Source organism: Rhinopithecus roxellana, chromosome 18 (assembly GCF_007565055.1).
Source record: "Rhinopithecus roxellana isolate Shanxi Qingling chromosome 18, ASM756505v1, whole genome shotgun sequence".
NCBI lineage: Eukaryota > Metazoa > Chordata > Mammalia > Primates > Cercopithecidae > Rhinopithecus > Rhinopithecus roxellana.
In genome coordinates this window covers 51,899,598-51,917,595 of record NC_044566.1, presented here as the reverse complement: position 1 = coordinate 51,917,595, position 17,998 = coordinate 51,899,598, and the positions used below count along the sequence as shown (strand labels likewise).

The window sequence follows — 17,998 nt, the reverse complement described above, 5'->3', positions numbered from 1 at the left end:
AGAGGTTGCAGTGAGCTGAGATCAAGCCACTGTATTCCAGCCTGAGCAAAAGAGTGAGACCCTGTCTCAGAAAAACAACAACAACAACAACAACAACAAAAACTTAGTATCATTCAAAAAGAGGCCACTCTTCTTGCCATCCCCTCAATCACGGACTTGCCACAAAACCATGGTAAAAAGTAAAGTTCTTGGGAGTATGAAACAAAGTATTCCAATTTGGCATCTATCTGAAATTTCTGAACAAAATCTTTCAGCTGTCAGACGTCTTCAGGTAACTTTCAGCCTTTAAGATGATGCTACATTTAGCTGCATAATCCCCCCATCCATTTTAAATTATTTCCTCATTCTTGCTTCCCCAAGTATATACACAGGATTATCAAGGCTTCCTTTAAGGTAATTTCAGTGACAATCCAGAAGTAGGAAAGATGCCTCAGATCCTCTAACCACTCAGTCTCACCAGGATTGTCTAAGTCAAATGTGACCATGCAACAGAAAAACAGCCATCCTTCTAACAGGATCTCTGTGGCTGGTTCAATTACTCACCTACAGATTATACCCAAATTACAGAATAAATATTTATTTCAAAATATAAGCAAATCCACTGTCAGTTCATAGGCCAAATAAGAAACATCATTCCCAATTAAGTATTTATCTTAAGAATAAAAAGCTTTGGGGCCAGGCATGGTGGCTCACGCCTGTAATCCCAGCACCTCAGGAGGCCAAAGCGGGCAGATCACAAGGCCAGGAGTTCGAGGCCAGCCAAGCCAATATGATGAAACCCCCCCTCTCTACTAAAAACACAAAAATTATCCAGGCGTGGTGGCGCGTGCCAGCAGTCCCAGCTATTCGGAAGGCTGAGGCAGAAGAAGTGCTTGAACCTGGGATCGGAGGTTTCAGTGAGCCGAGATTGCGCCACTGCACTCCAGCCTGGGCGACAGAGCGAGACTCCATCTCAAAAAAATAAATAAATAAAATAAATATTTATCTTTAATTAGAATCAAAGAGGATACCTCTAATAAAACAATCTAAAAATTTATGTAACAAGAGTTAAGTGGTATAGTCATTCTTTTAATCTAAACTGTTCTAAATAATATCAAAACAGAAGAGTCAACTCAAAACTGCCATTTATTTAAAAAAATCGGAGTTCACAACACCACTTCCCAAGCTTTAGAAGGCTTTCTATGTGAGAAAACAGGTCATGGAAATCAATGAAGTTTCACTATTTATAAATACTGCACTAGATTTAGAAGATCCCGGGTTTTCCAAAAGTCTTAGGTTCCACTTTGTGTATGACCTTATAGCAATTCTAGGCAGTATTAAAACAAGTGTAGGACATTTAACATACCATCCCCACAAACACGAAATGCATATCCTTCAAATATAACCAGCACTTAACTATCTAAAGAATGACATTAAAAGTTTTTGAATTCACTAACAGTTTTCCAACTGGTTTGTCCTATGCAAACGACTCAAACTTTCAGGCAGGCCCCAGGAAGCAGCACACAAGAAACTATTTAATTAAAGATTCAGCCTAATTCCCAGTAGTAAATCACAGGAAATATTTTGTTCCAAAGCAACATCTCCTCAGTCCTAAAACAGTTAAGTTTTGGTTGATTTGCATTTAAAAACTGGATTTAAGTAAAAAGTCATAGTAAAATTTATCTTTTATGACTCTTAGAACAGGAGTCTTTCAGATCTGAGAGTGAAACTCGGTTTTAACAAGTAACTCATTTTTATGAAACTCTCACCAGAAGACTAGTTATGAGTTAGAACAGCTCAGGTTGTTTCTTTTCTTCTTAAAATACCCTTTTACTCAAACTGAAAATGCACTTGCTGTAATCCGACTTAAACCAACTGACATTACACCTGAAACATTTACTCATTTGAGAAAAGCAGCCTACTCCAAAGCAAAGCCCCATTAGGCTCCCACTGGGAGCTGCCCAAGGGCCTCCAATTCCAGCCAGATAACAGGTCTCCTAGCTCTGGCAAAGAAATTTAAAAACAAACAAACAAACAAAACTAAATTATTCTTGCATTTTTCAAAGAATCGGAACAAGAACCTGATAAAATGGTTGTAAAGATGATTTAACATCAGAATCTATTTTTTAAAAACCTAAATCTTAAAAAGTGTAAGTCACATTCCTAGTTTGAGATTAACACTCTGACAATGCCATTTGAGACGCAAAACTAAAAATATCCCAAAACACTGCCTTTATCTTTAAAGAAAGGCACTCCAGCAAGTTGAAGTAGGTTGTATCCATTTCCAAGGACTAAAGAATGGTGTAAGTACACACTGTGCTTTGAAGGCAAAAAAAGGGGGGGAATTTTTTTTTTCAAATGTCTAATACTCTGTAACAGTTGAAATGGAATTGATAGATGAGCAAGTATTTAAATTCAAATGTTAACTAAAACAAGATTTGGCAGACAATTTCGATTTTGTGACTTAATAGAATATATGCCAAGCTTAAAGGTAAGAAGGCACTTTACCTTTTTGAAACACTTGGTAAAATTGCATGCAATGCCTCGTAATAAAGCGATAAGTGATACCTTTACTCTAAAACACACTTTGGAAAAAATAAAATGAATCTTGAACTCCTTTCCTTCTCCAGGAACTTCAATATGGTGTGAGTAACTTAACCTTTTTGACACGCATTAACCACAGGGATGACACTGTATGTAAAATAACCTTGGTGTTAACAACTGCGCAGCAAAGACCAATCTTTATTATGCTGTAGAGTCAATATGAGAGGCGAGGAAAGGTTTAGAAAGATGTTTAGCTCGGCCGGGCGCAGGGGCTCACGCCTGTAATCCCAGCACTTTGGGAGGCCGAGGCGGGCGAAATCAAGAGGTCAGGAGATCCAGAACATCCTGGCCAACATGGTGAAACTCCTCTCTACTAAAAACACCAAAATTAGCTGGGCGTGGTGGCTCTTGCCTGTAATCCCAGCTAACCGGGAGGCTGAGGCAGGAGAAACGCTTGAACCAGAGAGTCGGAAGTTGCAGTGAGCCGAGATCGCGCCACGGTACTCCAGCGTGGCGACAGAACAAGACTCCGTCTCGGAGGGGGAATGAAAAAAAAAAAGGTGTTTAGCTCAACTAGACAGCCTTTACAGCAATTCCGCCACCGGTGACAGTGAGAAACTGTCAGCTCGGTGAGGCCGCGCGGCGACTGGACCCCGCCCCCGGGAAGCCTCCCCGGGGCCGAGGCCACCCCCCGCCCCGGGTCTTCTCCTCGGAGTCGGGAAATGCCTGCCCCCACGCTAAGTCTCTACTGGCCACTCTCTAAACGGCAAAAATGACAAAAATCCTCCTTTGAGGCATCGCTCCCTCGACGCCCATCACCACTCCGACTCCCTCAAAACATTGGTCGCAAAGCCCCCCGCCTGGTCCCTCATCTGGACCTCCATTCTCAAGAACAGGGTGGCAAGGCAGGAAAAGACGCACACTTCCCAGCTCCCGGCCCCCCAGGGCAGCCTCTGTGTTTCTCAATAAAGCCTCCTACCAGGGGCAAGACCAAGTTCGGGCGCTTCCCCTCGTGGAGAAACGCTGGCCTCACGGCTCCCGGCCCGGACGCGCTGGCCCTTTAAAGGCGCGGGCTTCCTGGGCCCGGGGCCCCTCCCACGCCATCGCCACCGCCCGCGCCCGCCCCCGCCGAGGGTCACACTTGAACTTTAGCTCGCCCAGCGCAGCCAGGCGCCGGCGCTCCGCAGGCGGTGGCCGCCCCTTCGCACGTGTCGGAGGCACCACCTCGGGCTCGGGACGCCCGGCCCCCGGCACTCGAGGCCACTCCAGAGAAAACCAAAACAAAGCAAAATGCGCACCGCCTCCAGAAACTGCCTGGCTGGCCCTGCACCGTCCACGGCCGGTCGCGCTCTGCCTGTCCCCTCCACCTGCAACCCGCTCCCGGGACAGGGAGATTCCGGGGCCCCTCGCCGCGCCCTCCCCCGCCGCGCCAGGCGGAAACAGCTCCGCAGCGCGGCCGGAGAGGACCCGCCCTCCCCCCGCGGAGGTCCGGGAGGGAAGGGGCAGTCGAAGCAGTCAGCGCGGGCCGGGGGAGTGCCCCTCCCAGCGAACCCGTTTCTCCTTTCACTGGCAAACTTTTCGGCCGCTCTGACATCCACTTATTGGCGCACTTTCTTTACTTAGTTCCTCGACGAGCCCCTTTTCGCGTCCCACGCGAACTCTTGACTGGCGCGCGCGCACACCTACTGCCGTCCCCGACCGGACCTGGGCGAGGTCACCGCGACCACCGCTTCTCGCCCGCCCTCCTGGGAACGCGCTGCCCTCCTGTCCCGCACCTTCAGGCCGAGCAAACCTGCACAGCTGCGCCCTCGCCTGACCCACCTCGCCCCCAAGGTCCGGCCGCGCGCCGAGACCGCTCACCTTCCAGCCCGCCGAGCTGTTGCTGTCACCCTTATCCTTGAAGTAGGGCACGCTCTTGACCATCCACTCGTAGATCTGCGACAGCGTCAGCCGCTTCTCCGCCGAGCTCTCGATAGCCTTGGTGATGAGGTCAGCGTAGGACAGGTTGCCCCACGCGTTGCGGCGGGACGAGCTGCTCTTGCGCGGCTGCCCCGCGAGAGGCACGGCGGCGGCGGGGGGCACTGGCGGGTGCTGCGACAGCGGCCCCGGCGGCGGGGGCTGTGGCGGCGCTGGGTGCAGGCAGCCCGCCTCCGGGCCCTGGAAGTCCCCGCACAGTCCCCCGGTGGCGGCCGCGGCGGCCGCCGCCGCCACCGCCGCCGCCACAGAGCCGGGTGCCTGCGGAAAGTCCTCGCTCTCCTCCAGCAAGCTCAGGTTGCTCATGAAGTCGGCGCTGACAGCGGCAGCCGAGGCCGAGGGCAGGCCCGCCGCGGCGTCGGGGTTGGCAGTCGCGCCGCCCGACGGCGCCGGGCTGGAGGTGGCCGAGTTGGACTGGCTAAACTCCGGCCTGGGCAGCGGCCAGGTGCACGAGCGCGGCCGGGGCAGCGGCTCGAAGTCCGGGTCGATCTCCACCACCTGAGGCGCCTCGGCCATGGTGACCCCCGCCCCTCCCCCAGCCGCGGGAGAGCCAAGAAGGGGAGAACGCAGCACGGGGGCCGGAGGGGGAGGGGGCGCGAAGAGACGGTCCGAGATTTGGGGGAACGAAGCCGGTGCGGCGAGCGGACGGAAACTGGGAGGAAAGCGCGGCGGAGTGGAAGCGCGAGCCCAGAACTTAACTTCGCCGGCCCATCCACATCGAGGCTCCTCAGGGTCCGCCGCACGGACTGGACGGCTGGCCAGAGCCGCCGGGCCCGGGCAGAGCCTGCGCCGCGCTCCAGCTGACAGGGCCGCGGACGGAAGGACAGACGGATGCCGCGGGCCGCTTGCTCTCCCCGGCTGCGCGCCCGCTGCGCTGCTGCCTGTTGAATGTGGCGGCGGCGGCAGCAGCTGCTGCGACTACCAGGCCGCCCGACTTACGGGATCTGCCGCCGCCCCCCCGCCCGCGCCGGCGCGCGCGCCGGCCCGCCCCTGACCGACAGCCCGCGCGACCAATGAGCATGCGGCGCCGCCGCCCGGGCAGCCAGTGGGCGCCGGGCTGGGCGGGGCCCGGTTTTCCACGGGGAGGCGGCGGTGGGCTGGTGGGGGGTAGTAGGGTGTTTTTCTCTTTCACACACTCACCTCCTTTTTTTTTTTTTTTTTGGATCGCTATTATTTTCTGGTAATTCTCGAGTGTTTGTGTGATTCTCTCGCCTTCTCAGTGTTTTGATTGCTAGGAAGCAAAGCAGCGTGGAGGCGGCGGCGACACTTTGTTTACTACGGAGGAGCAGAGCCGAGTACTCTGGAAGCCCGGGTGGGAGGAGGCGCTCGCTGAGCCCTGACCTCTGCTGCGGGCCCAGCCCGGCGGGCGGGCAGGGCAGGGGGCCGGGGACCGGGGGCGCGGACTGGGTGGGTGGAGGCGGCCGCGCGGAATTCTACTCAATCGTTCCCTCCTGGCTCCACCCACGATGTCTTTGCTGAACGACGTGGGGAATCGGTGGGTTTTGTTTTGGTTTAATGTTTTCTTTCGCTGCGATCTGTCAAGTCCTCCGGCCCCCTTACGGGTGGCACACGACCCCCGCCCCTGGCGCCGCGGCTCCTGCAGTCGAGTCTGAGCCGAGGGACCCTTCTCCGCGTCCCGTGCCCACCTGTCCGCACACCCAGGCTCAGCCTGTGCCATTCGGTCTAGCCAGAGGCGCGTCACCCAGCCGGGCAGTCCCCAACCGGATTCACTGTATTCTTGACCTTTTTTAAAAGGCTAGAAATGAGGAACAGGGGCCCCGGCGCGAGGAGGAGATTCTCCCGCCTCCCCGCACACACGGATCCAAAGGCACCCGCGACCGCATGCCCTCCGTGGGAACCTCTTCCCCTGGGCGGGAATCTCCCGCTCCGTCCACTGAGTCCAGGGCCGGCAGCGAAGGGCTCAGGAGCGCAGTTAGCGAGAACCAGGTCACTTTATTACTTACCCCTAATTAAATTTAACTGTTTGTTATTTCTTTTTTATTTACAACGGAAGTGATCGGGTGTTAAGTTAAAACGCAAGGGCGGGGGATAGGACCAAAGCCTTGGGGCGCAGCCTGCCCCATCCCCAAGTTCCTTGAGGCTACTTGCTGTGTGCGTCAATCAACCCCCCACCCACACCCCACCTTTCCTCGTCTGGGCTGCAGGTCCAGGACATCCTGTCGAGGATCAGTGGGGCCAAAGGTAGGAAGATAATGGCCCTTGTGTCTCAAGCAGAAGAAACAGTTTTCCAGTTTTGTTTTGTTATGCTTTTGCTTTTTTAGGAAGAATATGGAAGGCATTTCCTTTTAGAAAGATGGGACCACTTAGGATGGAAGATGGACAATAGGGTTTTAAATATCTTGTCCAAAAGGACAGCTTCTTATTCCCCTTTCTTTCTTACAAGTAATTCTGCAATGGAAAAAATGGCATCTAGAGAAAATTAGTCTGTTGGACAAGAGGTTGTTGAAAAAATAGAAAAGAGGGGAAAAAGGGAAAAATGAGGCCTCTTACAAAAGTTAAAAAGATTTAGAGAGAGATGTGTTTCTTAATTTATATTCTCACTATCGTCTCTGTAGTCGGGGCTCCTGTTTCTTCCTAATCCATTTATCACAATAGCTTCTTGCTGATACTGGGGATGGGTGGGGTGGGGAGCGTGAGCCGGATGGATTGGGAACGGGCGGAGGCTGGTTCCCACCCTCGTCTTGTGGTCTCTTCACGTTTACTAGCAAATTTGGACAATCTGGGCCTCCTCTGCCAGCCGCTAGGGGACCTCAGTAACCCAGATGATGAGCTCAAAGGCAGGCCCCAAAGTACAGCTGTTGCTTCCCCCATCCTTTCCAATTACACTCTGCAGAAGCAGCCCCTGATCCAGACAGCCGCACCCTAAAAATAGGCGGTGCCCTAGTGGATAATTCTTGGCAAAGGAAGCCAGCTTCAAATTTGGCCTTGCCTTCATTTCTATTCCGGTTTTTCAGGGCGTCAATCAGAGAAGAATATTTATTTGGTTAAAGGAGTCTTCCTACAGACTTTCCCCAAATCTTTGAAATCTTTGAGGCTCTCCTGCCCAATTATTTCTTCAAATGTGATGTGATAGTTTACTTTTATTTGGTCTTTCTTTTAAAAAAAATTGGCGAGGCAGGCACAGAGAACCTATAATACCAATGTCCCTGACACATAGGTCCAAAAGATTAAAAATATATATTGAAGGGTTTTTACAGCTAACCACCACACTGTTGTATCTAAATATCAATTTACTGAACCCCAGGATGTTGCTGAATATTTCACTTGTTTCCAGTCTTTAGCTATCACAGACTATTCTGTAAGAAATAACCTTGCATAACTTCATTTCATAGCTGTAGAAGTATATATACAGGAGGAATTTCCAGAAATGAGAGTCACTGAGTCAGCAAGTATACCCATTCGTAATTTTGAAAGGCTCAGCCAAATTGCCCTCCACAAGGGTTATATCAAGCTAAACGTTCTTTTCCATTAGACCCACAGAATGTTAAACTTGAAAATAAATTTGGAGATCATTTTGGTGACCCCCTTTAACTTAGAAAAAGAGAGGTGCAGAGAGGCTGATTTGCCCCAGCTCCCATAATAAAAGTGGTGATGCCAGGGCTATAGTTCTAATTTCTTGCTTTCCCATCAGTAACCTTCTCAAGACACAGATGGAAAATTATAAATATCCTGTAATCCCACTATAGCAATAACCATTATAACTTTGTGGTGTATTTCCTTCCAGTCAACGCGCAGATCTTAGTAATCATAGTTAGACGAACTCCACTGAACCAAATCAAGGTTTGAATTAAAAGACCAAAAAGACCGGGTGCAGTGGCTCGTGCCTGTAATCCCAACACCTTGGGAGGCCAAGGCAGGCAGATCACCTGAGTTCAAGAGTTCCAGAACAGCCTGGCCAATATGGTGAAACCCCATCTCTACTAAAAACACAAAAAGTAGCTGGGCATGGTAGCGGGTGCCTGTAATCCCAGCTACTCAGGAGGCTGAGGCAGGAGAATCCCTTGTACCCCGGAGGCAGAGGTTTCATTGAGCCAAGATCACACCACTGCTCCAGCCTAGGCGACAGAGTGAGACTCTATCTCAAAAAAATAAAAATAAATAAAAAATAAAAGATCAAGAAAACAGACATAAAACAATGATAGTGATAATAAGATTGAAAGAAGAGATTACAAAAGAAGTTTTGTTTTTGTTTTTGTTTTTTAAGTCAAAAATGTAAACGTTGCCGTCTCTGAAGGGTGACAAAGTATTTAGGTCATCCCTGGTTCTGCTTAAGAGAAAAAGTTCTTTTCTCCTTCCTTGTTTTTTGTGGTTGCAGCTTGCTTTGAAGGCATTTTCTACTGATTATCACTTAGCTGCTGCATCTGTCTGAACTGGGAAGAAAATAGGGAAGAAAAATGTCTCATGTCAGGTAAGGACAATTAAAATGAAAAAGGAAATTTATCCTTACAAAGCCCATCTCACAAAACTGTGTGATGTTCTTTTCTGGGCCTGGTTTTCAGGGTAACTATTGCCTCGTCCTTAACAGGAAGACTGAGGGATGGTTCCCTTTGATCAATTCCCAGGCAGAAATTTCTACATTTACCCCTCAGTAACACATGATGGATGTCTGGTTTAAATTTTTATTTGTCGAATAGATAATTTAAGTTCCATTTAATGATTAAGTGAAACACTTAGATGCTGATTTTTCAGTCAGGGCACTTCACTTCGTATTTCACATTCCCTTTCCCCAACAACTGTCCGTTTCCAAACCTTTGTCTGAATTATTAGGAGGTACTGCTATCAACCTGAAACAGCCTTTCTTCACTTAGCCTATAGAAAGTAATAATCTGAAAAATATATATATATATATAGCCTCGGGTCTTTAAACCAGTGTCCTGAAAGCTGTCATATCAACTGGTAGCTGTAGTAAGATTAGAAGTAACCATTCGTTTCTCTTAAGGGATAATTTCCTTTGGGTTTTGCCACTAATTCCACAAATATCTACAGAGCACCTCCTACATATATGCCAGGTGCTGTGCATCTTAGAGTCCATTGTTTTGATGGAAAATTCCTTGAGTTTCAAAATGGTTTATTTTCCCTGATACGATATTTGCTATCAGAGTTAAGAACACTGTTCTTTTCAAATCAGCAACGCAGAGTGACAATATTTATTTGGAGGAATTACAAAAAAAAGTTTTCGATAGATAAAAGAAATGTAAGGCTGGAAAAATTGAAACATAGTTACCATTTTGGAGGAAAATAATGAGATGAGGTGGAAAAGATTTAAAAATGCACCGTCCACAGGTACTGGGAGTATGAGTTCTGACCACTAAGCCTCAGGGTTGGGATGATCTTATTACAAACAAACAAAAGACGAGACTACTTCTGGTTATCTGTCTACTAACATGTAACAGAAGGGAAGCAGTGAACCACTTCTTTTGTCAATTCTGTTGTGAAGGGCCAGTGTTTGTCAACTTCAATAAACTATTCCTTCACTTTATGTATTAGTGAGAGACTACTTGTGGGTCTCTGTAGGAATGCTAACACATATTTGTAGATAACCTAAATGACCAACTATACAGAATGGTTAAATAAATAATGGCATGTCTATAAGGTGGAATTTCACACAGCCATTTAAAATAAAATCTTTGGGCCGGGCAGGGTGGCCCACACCTGTAATCCCAGCACTTTGGGAGGCTAAGGCGGGCGGATCACTTGAAGTTAGGAGTTCCAGACCAGCCTGGCCAACATGGGGAAACCCTGAAACCCTGTCTCTACTCAAATACAAAATACAAAATACAAAAATTGTCAAAATACAAAAATTAGCCAGGTGTAGTGGTGCAAGCCTGTAGTCCCAGCTACTAATGAGGCTGAGGTGAGAGGATCACTGGAACCCAGGAGACAGAGGTTGCAGTGAGCTGATATCATGCCACTGCACTCCAGCCTGGGCGACAATAAAATTAAATAGCTTTCCCAAGCCGCAAAGGCGATACACATTAGAATTAAAATTCTTTCTAATTTTGAGAACTCATAGAATTGCCATAACATTAATGATGGTACATGAAATTCCAAATTCTCTGAATGTCACAAATCTGAATCTTACATTCATGTTTGAAATACAATGTGTTTTCACTATTTTATTTCTGTTTCTTGTCATATTAAAGCTCTTAACACACTTCCAAAAAAGGGGGGACATATGTATTGAATAAGAAAATGCTGCCATGTCGAACACAGATGGCAGAACGTTTCTGGCAGAAAGGAGGTTTAACAAGGCATTTAACTTATTTACTTGGAAAACTAATATGCATGAATGTTCAAGTAAAGCAGTAAGAAATTAATTGCTGTTTTACAATAATCAGTTTTTCCAATCTAATCGCCCTATTTCCATACCATGATAGCAGAGAAAGGGAGTCAACTGTGATTGTAAATAAACTACTGACTAAGAGAATCCAGGATAGGAATGAAGGAAGAAACTGTTAGCATTTTATAGTAACTAACCAAGTTGCTTGTCATTCGTTGATAAAAATCAAAAACAAGAGGTAATAACTATGTAGTCAGAGTACACGTGTTTTCCATATGGTACCTACAGTCACTGACTGTCGGCTAGGGTATAAAAACAGGAGGCAAGAGTTTATCACATTTCAGATTTGGCTGACTCACAGGGCCCACCCATATGCAAAGTCTACTCTGGCAGAGAGTCAACATAGATGAATAGTGAGTATTTCCCTGGGATATCAGGTTTCTACTTTGTGGTGAATACAGCCTTTAAAACACACTGAAATATTCTATATTCTAAGGTTTAACATTTAAAAATGGAATTCCTAATTAGCTGATTACTGATATAGTGCTGGAGGAAAGATTAATTTGTCTCGTGTGATGCCATGTGTACTTTAAATAATTTTGTGTTTCAACAACAAACTGAAAACAGAACATTTGACGGCTATGTTGCATGCCTGAGCTCTAGAGCATTCCAACCTGGAAAAATTCTTTCTATAATCCAAGACTAGGCTCCGGAAGCTCTCTTCCTCATTTTTCAGATTTACAGATCATCTGACACAAGATGAGCTATAAGTCAATAAATACACATGTAAGTCTACTTTCAAGATGTTTTCAGTTATAAACTGTAAATCATTTTTTACCCAGAATGAGAATATACACATGAAAGTTTTCTTTATGCTCCAGTGTTAATAAAAACTGCTTTTTTTTTCCAACAATAACTATGGACCAAGCACTTTACAGCTATTATCCGAATCAGTCTTCCAAGCCACCCAATAATTTAAGAGTTATTATGACTCACATTTTACAGAAATTGAAACTAAGGTACAAAGAGCTAAGAAACTTACCTGAGGTCTTATCTTAGAAGTTTATCTAATTACAATCAGACTTCTTATCCAAATTCAGAGTTCATCTCCTGTTTAACATGACACTTTCTGCCCCTATAAAATGTTGGGTTTTTCTAGAGGACAAGAAATGGAGAGGTTAATTTAAGGTTTCAATTTTTTTTTCCAGAAAATTGACATTTGGACTTTTTTGGGGGTAATCTATGTCAGCGATCATCTCTGCCTAAAGCCAATTCAGTTTATGTTAATGATAGAAGCCCAGAGACAGAACATAAATAACAATAATAATGCTGATGTTTGCATGTGTGTAAGACAAACCGTGAAGGGGATTTCAAGCCATTAGCACTTGCTTATTTAAACAACCAGCCTAAGACCATATACAATAAGAGCAGCCAGCTCTTCCAGAATGGTTGGTTTATCTGGAACTCTTTCCAAATCTCTCCTTATCCTGAATAAAAGCACATCAAACCAAGTTCAACAGCCACATTGAGCTCTATCTCCATCAAAAAAAAGGGACTAGCATTGGATGTTTATCAGAAAGCCTGTCCTCAGCTGGCTTTCAGAAGCTTGGAGTTAGATTAGAACAAGTGAATATGTATTTTACAGTTCAGACAGTGGGCCTTATTCCAGTAATATGTAACCCACCCCACTCCCTGGACCTCCTGGGGAATTCGGTAGAGCCATAAGGTTTACTTTCATGAGGCAATAAACTAAAGCAAACAAACAAAGCCCTTATGTTCCTCTCTATTTTGAAGTTGGCTTCAAAGTTGAATTGCCGAGTGTCCCTCTCTCCCACCAAGTGGGCATAAAATATCAGAAATATTTTTAAAGCACCTTTAGAAAAAGTTACTGCATCAGACATGGTGGTGTGCGCCTGTAGTCCCAGCTACTCGGGAGGCTGAGGCAGGAGGATCACTTGAGCCCAGAAGTTCGACATACCAAGACCTTGTCTCAAAAAAGAAAAACTTGGCTGGAGGTTGGGCAAGGTGGCTCACGCCTCTAATCTCAGCACTTTGGGAGGCGGGGGCAGGAGGATCACTAGAGGTTAGGAGTTCAAGACCAGCCTAGCCAACATGGTGAAACCCCATCTCTACTGAAAGTACAAAAATTATCCAGGTGTGGTGGCACGCAACTGTAATCCCAATTACTCGGGAGGCTGAGGCAGGAGAATTGCTTGAACCTGGGAGGCAGTGAGCCGAGATCGCACCACTGCACTCCAGCCTGGGCGAGAGAGTGAGAATTCGTCTCAAAAGAAATGGGGTAGAATCAGGTGTCAGTGTACCCAGTTTTCACGAAAAGCATAAGTAAAACTTCCTTCAGATAAGAGTTGAGGCCGGGCGCGGTGGCTCAAGCCTGTAATACCAGCACTTTGGGAGGCTGAGACGGGCGAATCACGAGGTCAGGAGATCGAAACCATCCTGGCTAACACGGTGAAACCCCGTCTCTACTAAAAATACAAAAAATTAGCTGGGCGAGGTGGCGGGCGCCTGTAGTCCCAGCTACTCGGGAGGCTGAGGCAGGAGAATGGCGTGAACCCGGGAGGCGGAGCTTGCAGTGAGCTGAGATCCGGCCACTGCACTCCAGCCTGGGGGCAGAGCGAGACTCTGTCTCAAAAAAAAAAAAAAAAAAAAAGAGTTGAGGTTGTATTCTCTTTCCTTCAGCCTCACATCACAGAGAAGCATGGAAAGCCCCCATCAATCACAGACAAGAGAGAGGCTAGCCCTAGTCAGAAAAGCTTATCTGCGGCTACTTTCCTTTCAGGTGGGAACAGTTTAAATTGCCACTAAATCACAAAAGGAAAATCTCTCCTTGGTGTTTTTCCATCTCCAGGAGATGTGCTAGTTTTAATGGCCCATTGGCCATTGGCCTGCGCATCCACTGATGTTGGCATCAGTAGATGCTGAAGATGAACGCCAACCATTACATGATAACCCAGTAAAACAAAACCAGTTAAGCATCTCAATATATTATCTCTCTTCTTTAATGTCTATGTATTTGACTCATGATTTGATTTTCTCTTTTCATTGTAGACACAGCCAAATTAGGAGCCTGACAGAGGTCTGGGGAAGTAGGGTGGAGAGGGAAAAGAATGCTTCCCCCTCCTGGAGGGATAGCATTCAGAGATATTCCTAATGTAAATGACAAGTTAATGGGTGCAGCACACCAACATGGCACATGTGTACATATGTAACGAACCTGCACGTTGTGCACATGTACCCTAGAACTTAAAGTATAATAATAAAAAAAAATAAAGAATGCTTCCCCCTCCCTGCTGTCCTCTGGACATGACAGCACACCCTGAGTCCCTCGGTCATCTCCAGCCATGACTGGGGTGAGGAGAAGGCAATGGGAACACGGGCTCTTTACAGATCATAGCAACCCCTCATCAAGTTTGCCATGATGCTGGTCCTATATGCAAAATATGATAAAGTGAAATCACAAACAGATCTTCCAAGAAAAGCAGAAAATCACAACGCATGATCAACTAGAACCTCTTTTATTCCCTAAGTAGTGTTCCATTTATTTTGTATTTTGAATTTTTATTTTGGTATGACTTGCCACCTACATACCTCAAAGAGGTATTGTAAGGATTAAAATAATGTCTTAAAGCACTTTGAAACAGGGATAAAATGTTTGTTCTCTGACATTAGTACAACCTCGTGGGTAGGTTTTTGTTAGTATACAAATTACTTTAACTCTGGTAAATACGTGATTTCTAAATCACTGATATTTGTTCTAAATTGTACCACAGCTTCTCCACATCCACGTGTTAGGCACATTGGTTGCCAAATCCAACCGGTCCTTTGTGAATTTAGAGATAATATGTATAAGCATGGCACATCGTAGCAAGAATTTCGGAAGGCCTCTGATCTCAGGGATTGTTACTACCTATTCATGCCCTACAGCTTTGAGGGTTGTTGTTGTTGTTGTTATGGTTGGTTTTTGGTTTGTTTTTTCTAGAGACAAGGCCTTGCTCTGTCACCCAGGTTGGAGTCACAGTGGTCTGATCATAGCTCACTACAGCCTTGAACTCCTGGGCTCAAGTGATCCTCCCACCTCAGCCTCCCTAGGATTGAAGACTACAGATGCTTGCCACCACGCCCAACTATTTTTTAAATTTTTTGTAGATATGGGATCTCCCTATGTTGCCCAGGCTGGTCTGGAACTCCTGGCCTTAAGCCCCATCTCAGCCTCCCGAAATACTGGGATTACAGGTGTGAGCCATCGCACCTAGCTGCTATGAGTTTTACGTGGAAGTAAGTTGAGAATTTTGAATCTTTGATCCATCTTTTTATATGATCTGATATGCCAAAACTTTGCTAGAAAAGCTTTAAAAATCTTCATATTATTCTTGATAGTCTCAGCAGGCAATTAAAAAGCAGTTAAAAATAAAATTAGCTGACTCATTTCAGGAGTTTAGCTGACAATGGTACTGGTAGCTTCAGCTTGACAGATAATATTATCATAGAAAGCAGCACAACAATGTTAACAATCATGCAAATTTCTCTAAAACAATTGCAAAAGAGAATTGATACAATGTATCCTTTGATATTCTGTGGCTCTTCTTTCGGACAAAATTCTCAAAAACTGAACCCACTCAGACACCCCAAGGCTTTTTGTAAGAGTTAGATGTTGCTTTAAGAAATATAAAAACTGGGGCTGGGCTTATTGGCTCACACTTGTAATCCCAGCAATATGGGAGGCTGGGGTGGGAGGATCATTGAAGCTTGGGAGTTGAATTTTAAAAAAAGAAGAGGAAGAAGAAGGAGAAGAAGAAACAAATATTGGAGACAAGTGACTCATAAAAATTTTTAAATCTTAACAAAATTAACTCAAATAAGAAAAGCAAAACATATAGAACAGCAGTAACAACAAAAAGTAGATGACTTGAAGGGAACTGGAATATAATGGCTTCTAAGTCTGGGATCTGTTTTTCTGGGTTGGATTTCTTTTTTTTTTTTTTTCTTTTTTTTTTTTTTTGAGACGGAGTTTCGCTCTTGTTGCCCAGGCTGGAGTGCAATGGCGCTATCTCAGGTCACTGCAAACTCCGCCTCCCGGGTTCAAGCGATTCTCCTGCCTTAGCCTCCCGAGTAGCTGAGATTACAGGCACCTGCCACCACGTGCAGCGAATTTTTTGTATGTTTAGTAGAGACGGGGTTTTGCCATGTTGGCCAGGCTGGTCTTGAACTCCTAACCTCAGGTGATCCACCTGCCTCAGCCTCCCAAAATTCTAGGGTTACAGACGTGTGCCGCTGCGCCCAGCCGTGATTTCTTTTTTTAAGACTAGTTAAATTCTTATTTAGGAAGAACGCAATAGCCTAATTTTAATGTTCACTTTTAAAATTAAAAAGTACTCATGTCTTTTCATGTAGACGAATTATTTCTAACAAGGCAGATTCTGCAGTTATTCCTAGATTAGTTATTCTTGGCAATTGTACTGTAAAACCACGTGTCAACTATGTGTACACACGATGATTCTATTAAAAGATATCATAAATGCCACCTTATTTTCACAGCCCAATTAAAACATACAACAAATTTAGTCACTAATAAACAAAAATTGACAAGAACCATGGAAACGTCTTACATTAGAAACCAGGAAAACCTGAAATTTAAAAACAAAAGAAGCTGCTAAAATTACACAGTCAAGGTAAAAATTTATATTGTAAATGTTACCAAAAAACATTTAAAGGTGTGAAAGGGTTTTGTTTTTTTCTTAATTAGCAAGGACATTCTTAGTTCTACCTTTGGTGGTCAATTCTTAAACAGGTCATAATGAAAGCATTATTTTTTATTTTTATTTATATTTTTGGGACTGTTTCACTCTTGTTGCCAAGGCCAGAGTGCAATGGCGTGATCTACACTCACCGCAACCTCTGCCTCCTGAGTTCAGGCGATTCTCCTGCCTCAGCTCCCGAGTAGCTGGGATTGTAGGTGCCTGCCTCCACGCCCAGCTAATTATTTTTTTGTATGTTTAGTAGAGACAGGGTTTCACCATGTTGGCCATGCCGGTCTCAAACTCCTGACCTCAAGTGATCCACCTACCTCGGCCTCCCAAAGTGCTGGGATTACAGGTACGAGCCACTGCGCCTGGCCTGTTTTTTATTGTTTTATTTAAAAAAATTTTTTTTGAGATACATTTCACCCTGTTGCCCAGGCTGGAGTGCAGTGGTGTGGTCTTGCTCCCTGCAACCTCTGCCTCCAGGGTTCAAGTGATTGTCCTGCTCAGTCTCCAGAGTAGCTGGGATTGCAGGCATATACCACTGGGCCTGGCTAATTTTTTTTTTTTTTTTCTTTTTTGAGATGGAGTCTCTGTCGCCCAGGCTGGAGTGCAGCAGCATGATCTCTGCTCACTGCAACCTCTGCCTCCGGGTTCAAGTGATTCTCCTGCCTCAGCCTCCCAAGTAGCTGGGACTACAGGCGCATGCCACCACACCTGGCTAATTTTTTGGTTTTAGTAGACACGGGGTTTCACCATGTTGGCCAGGCTGGTCTAGAACTCCTGACCTCAGGTGATCCGCCTGCCTTGGCCTCCCAAAGTGCTGGGATTATAGGCATGAGCCACCACACCTGGCCATTTTTGTATTGTTAATAGAGACCGGGTTTTGCCATCTAGGCCAGGCTGGTCTAGAACTCCATACCTCAAGTGATTATCATACCTCTGCCTCCCAAAGTCCTGGAATTACAGGCATGAGCCACTGTGTCCAGCCTATTTTTTATTTATTTTTATTTATTTATTTATTTATTTATTTTGAGACAGTGTATTGCTCTGTCTCCTAGGCTAGAGTACAGTGGTGTGATCTCAGCTCACTGCAACCTCCGCCTCCTGGGTTCAAGTGATTCTCCCGCCTCAGCCTCCCAAGTAGCTGAGACTACAGGCGCATGCCACCACACGCAGCTAATTTTTGTATTTTTAGTAGAGACGGCGTTTCACTATGTTGACCAGGCTGGTCTCGAACTCCTGATCTCGTGATCTGCCTGTCTCGGACTCCCAAAGTGCTGGGATTACAGGTGTGAGCCACCGCGCCAGGCCGCTGGGCTAATTTTTTTATGTTTTTATAGATACGAGGTCTCACTGTACTGCCAAGGCTGGCCTAAAACTCCTAGCCTCAAGTGATCCTCCTACCGCGGCCTTCCAAAGTACTGAGATCAAAGGTGTG

The 17,998-nt window shown here is 45.9% G+C and overlaps 1 protein-coding gene across 2 annotated transcripts in view; it reads right to left on the bottom strand.

The window, feature by feature from the left end:
• FOXO1 (forkhead box O1) overlaps nt 1–5,442 on the bottom strand; it is a 111,284-nt gene extending 105,842 nt beyond the window's left edge. Inside the window, exon 1 of one of the 2 annotated variants that reach the window (XM_010374522.2) lies at nt 4,384–5,442. In XM_010374522.2, the coding sequence (XP_010372824.2) occupies nt 4,384–5,013 (630 nt within the window). In that variant the 5' untranslated portion in view covers nt 5,014–5,442. The remainder of the gene's footprint in view (nt 1–4,383) is intronic. The other variant, XM_030922046.1, reaches the window with a different exon arrangement.
• Nucleotides 5,443–17,998: the final 12,556 nt, after the last annotated feature.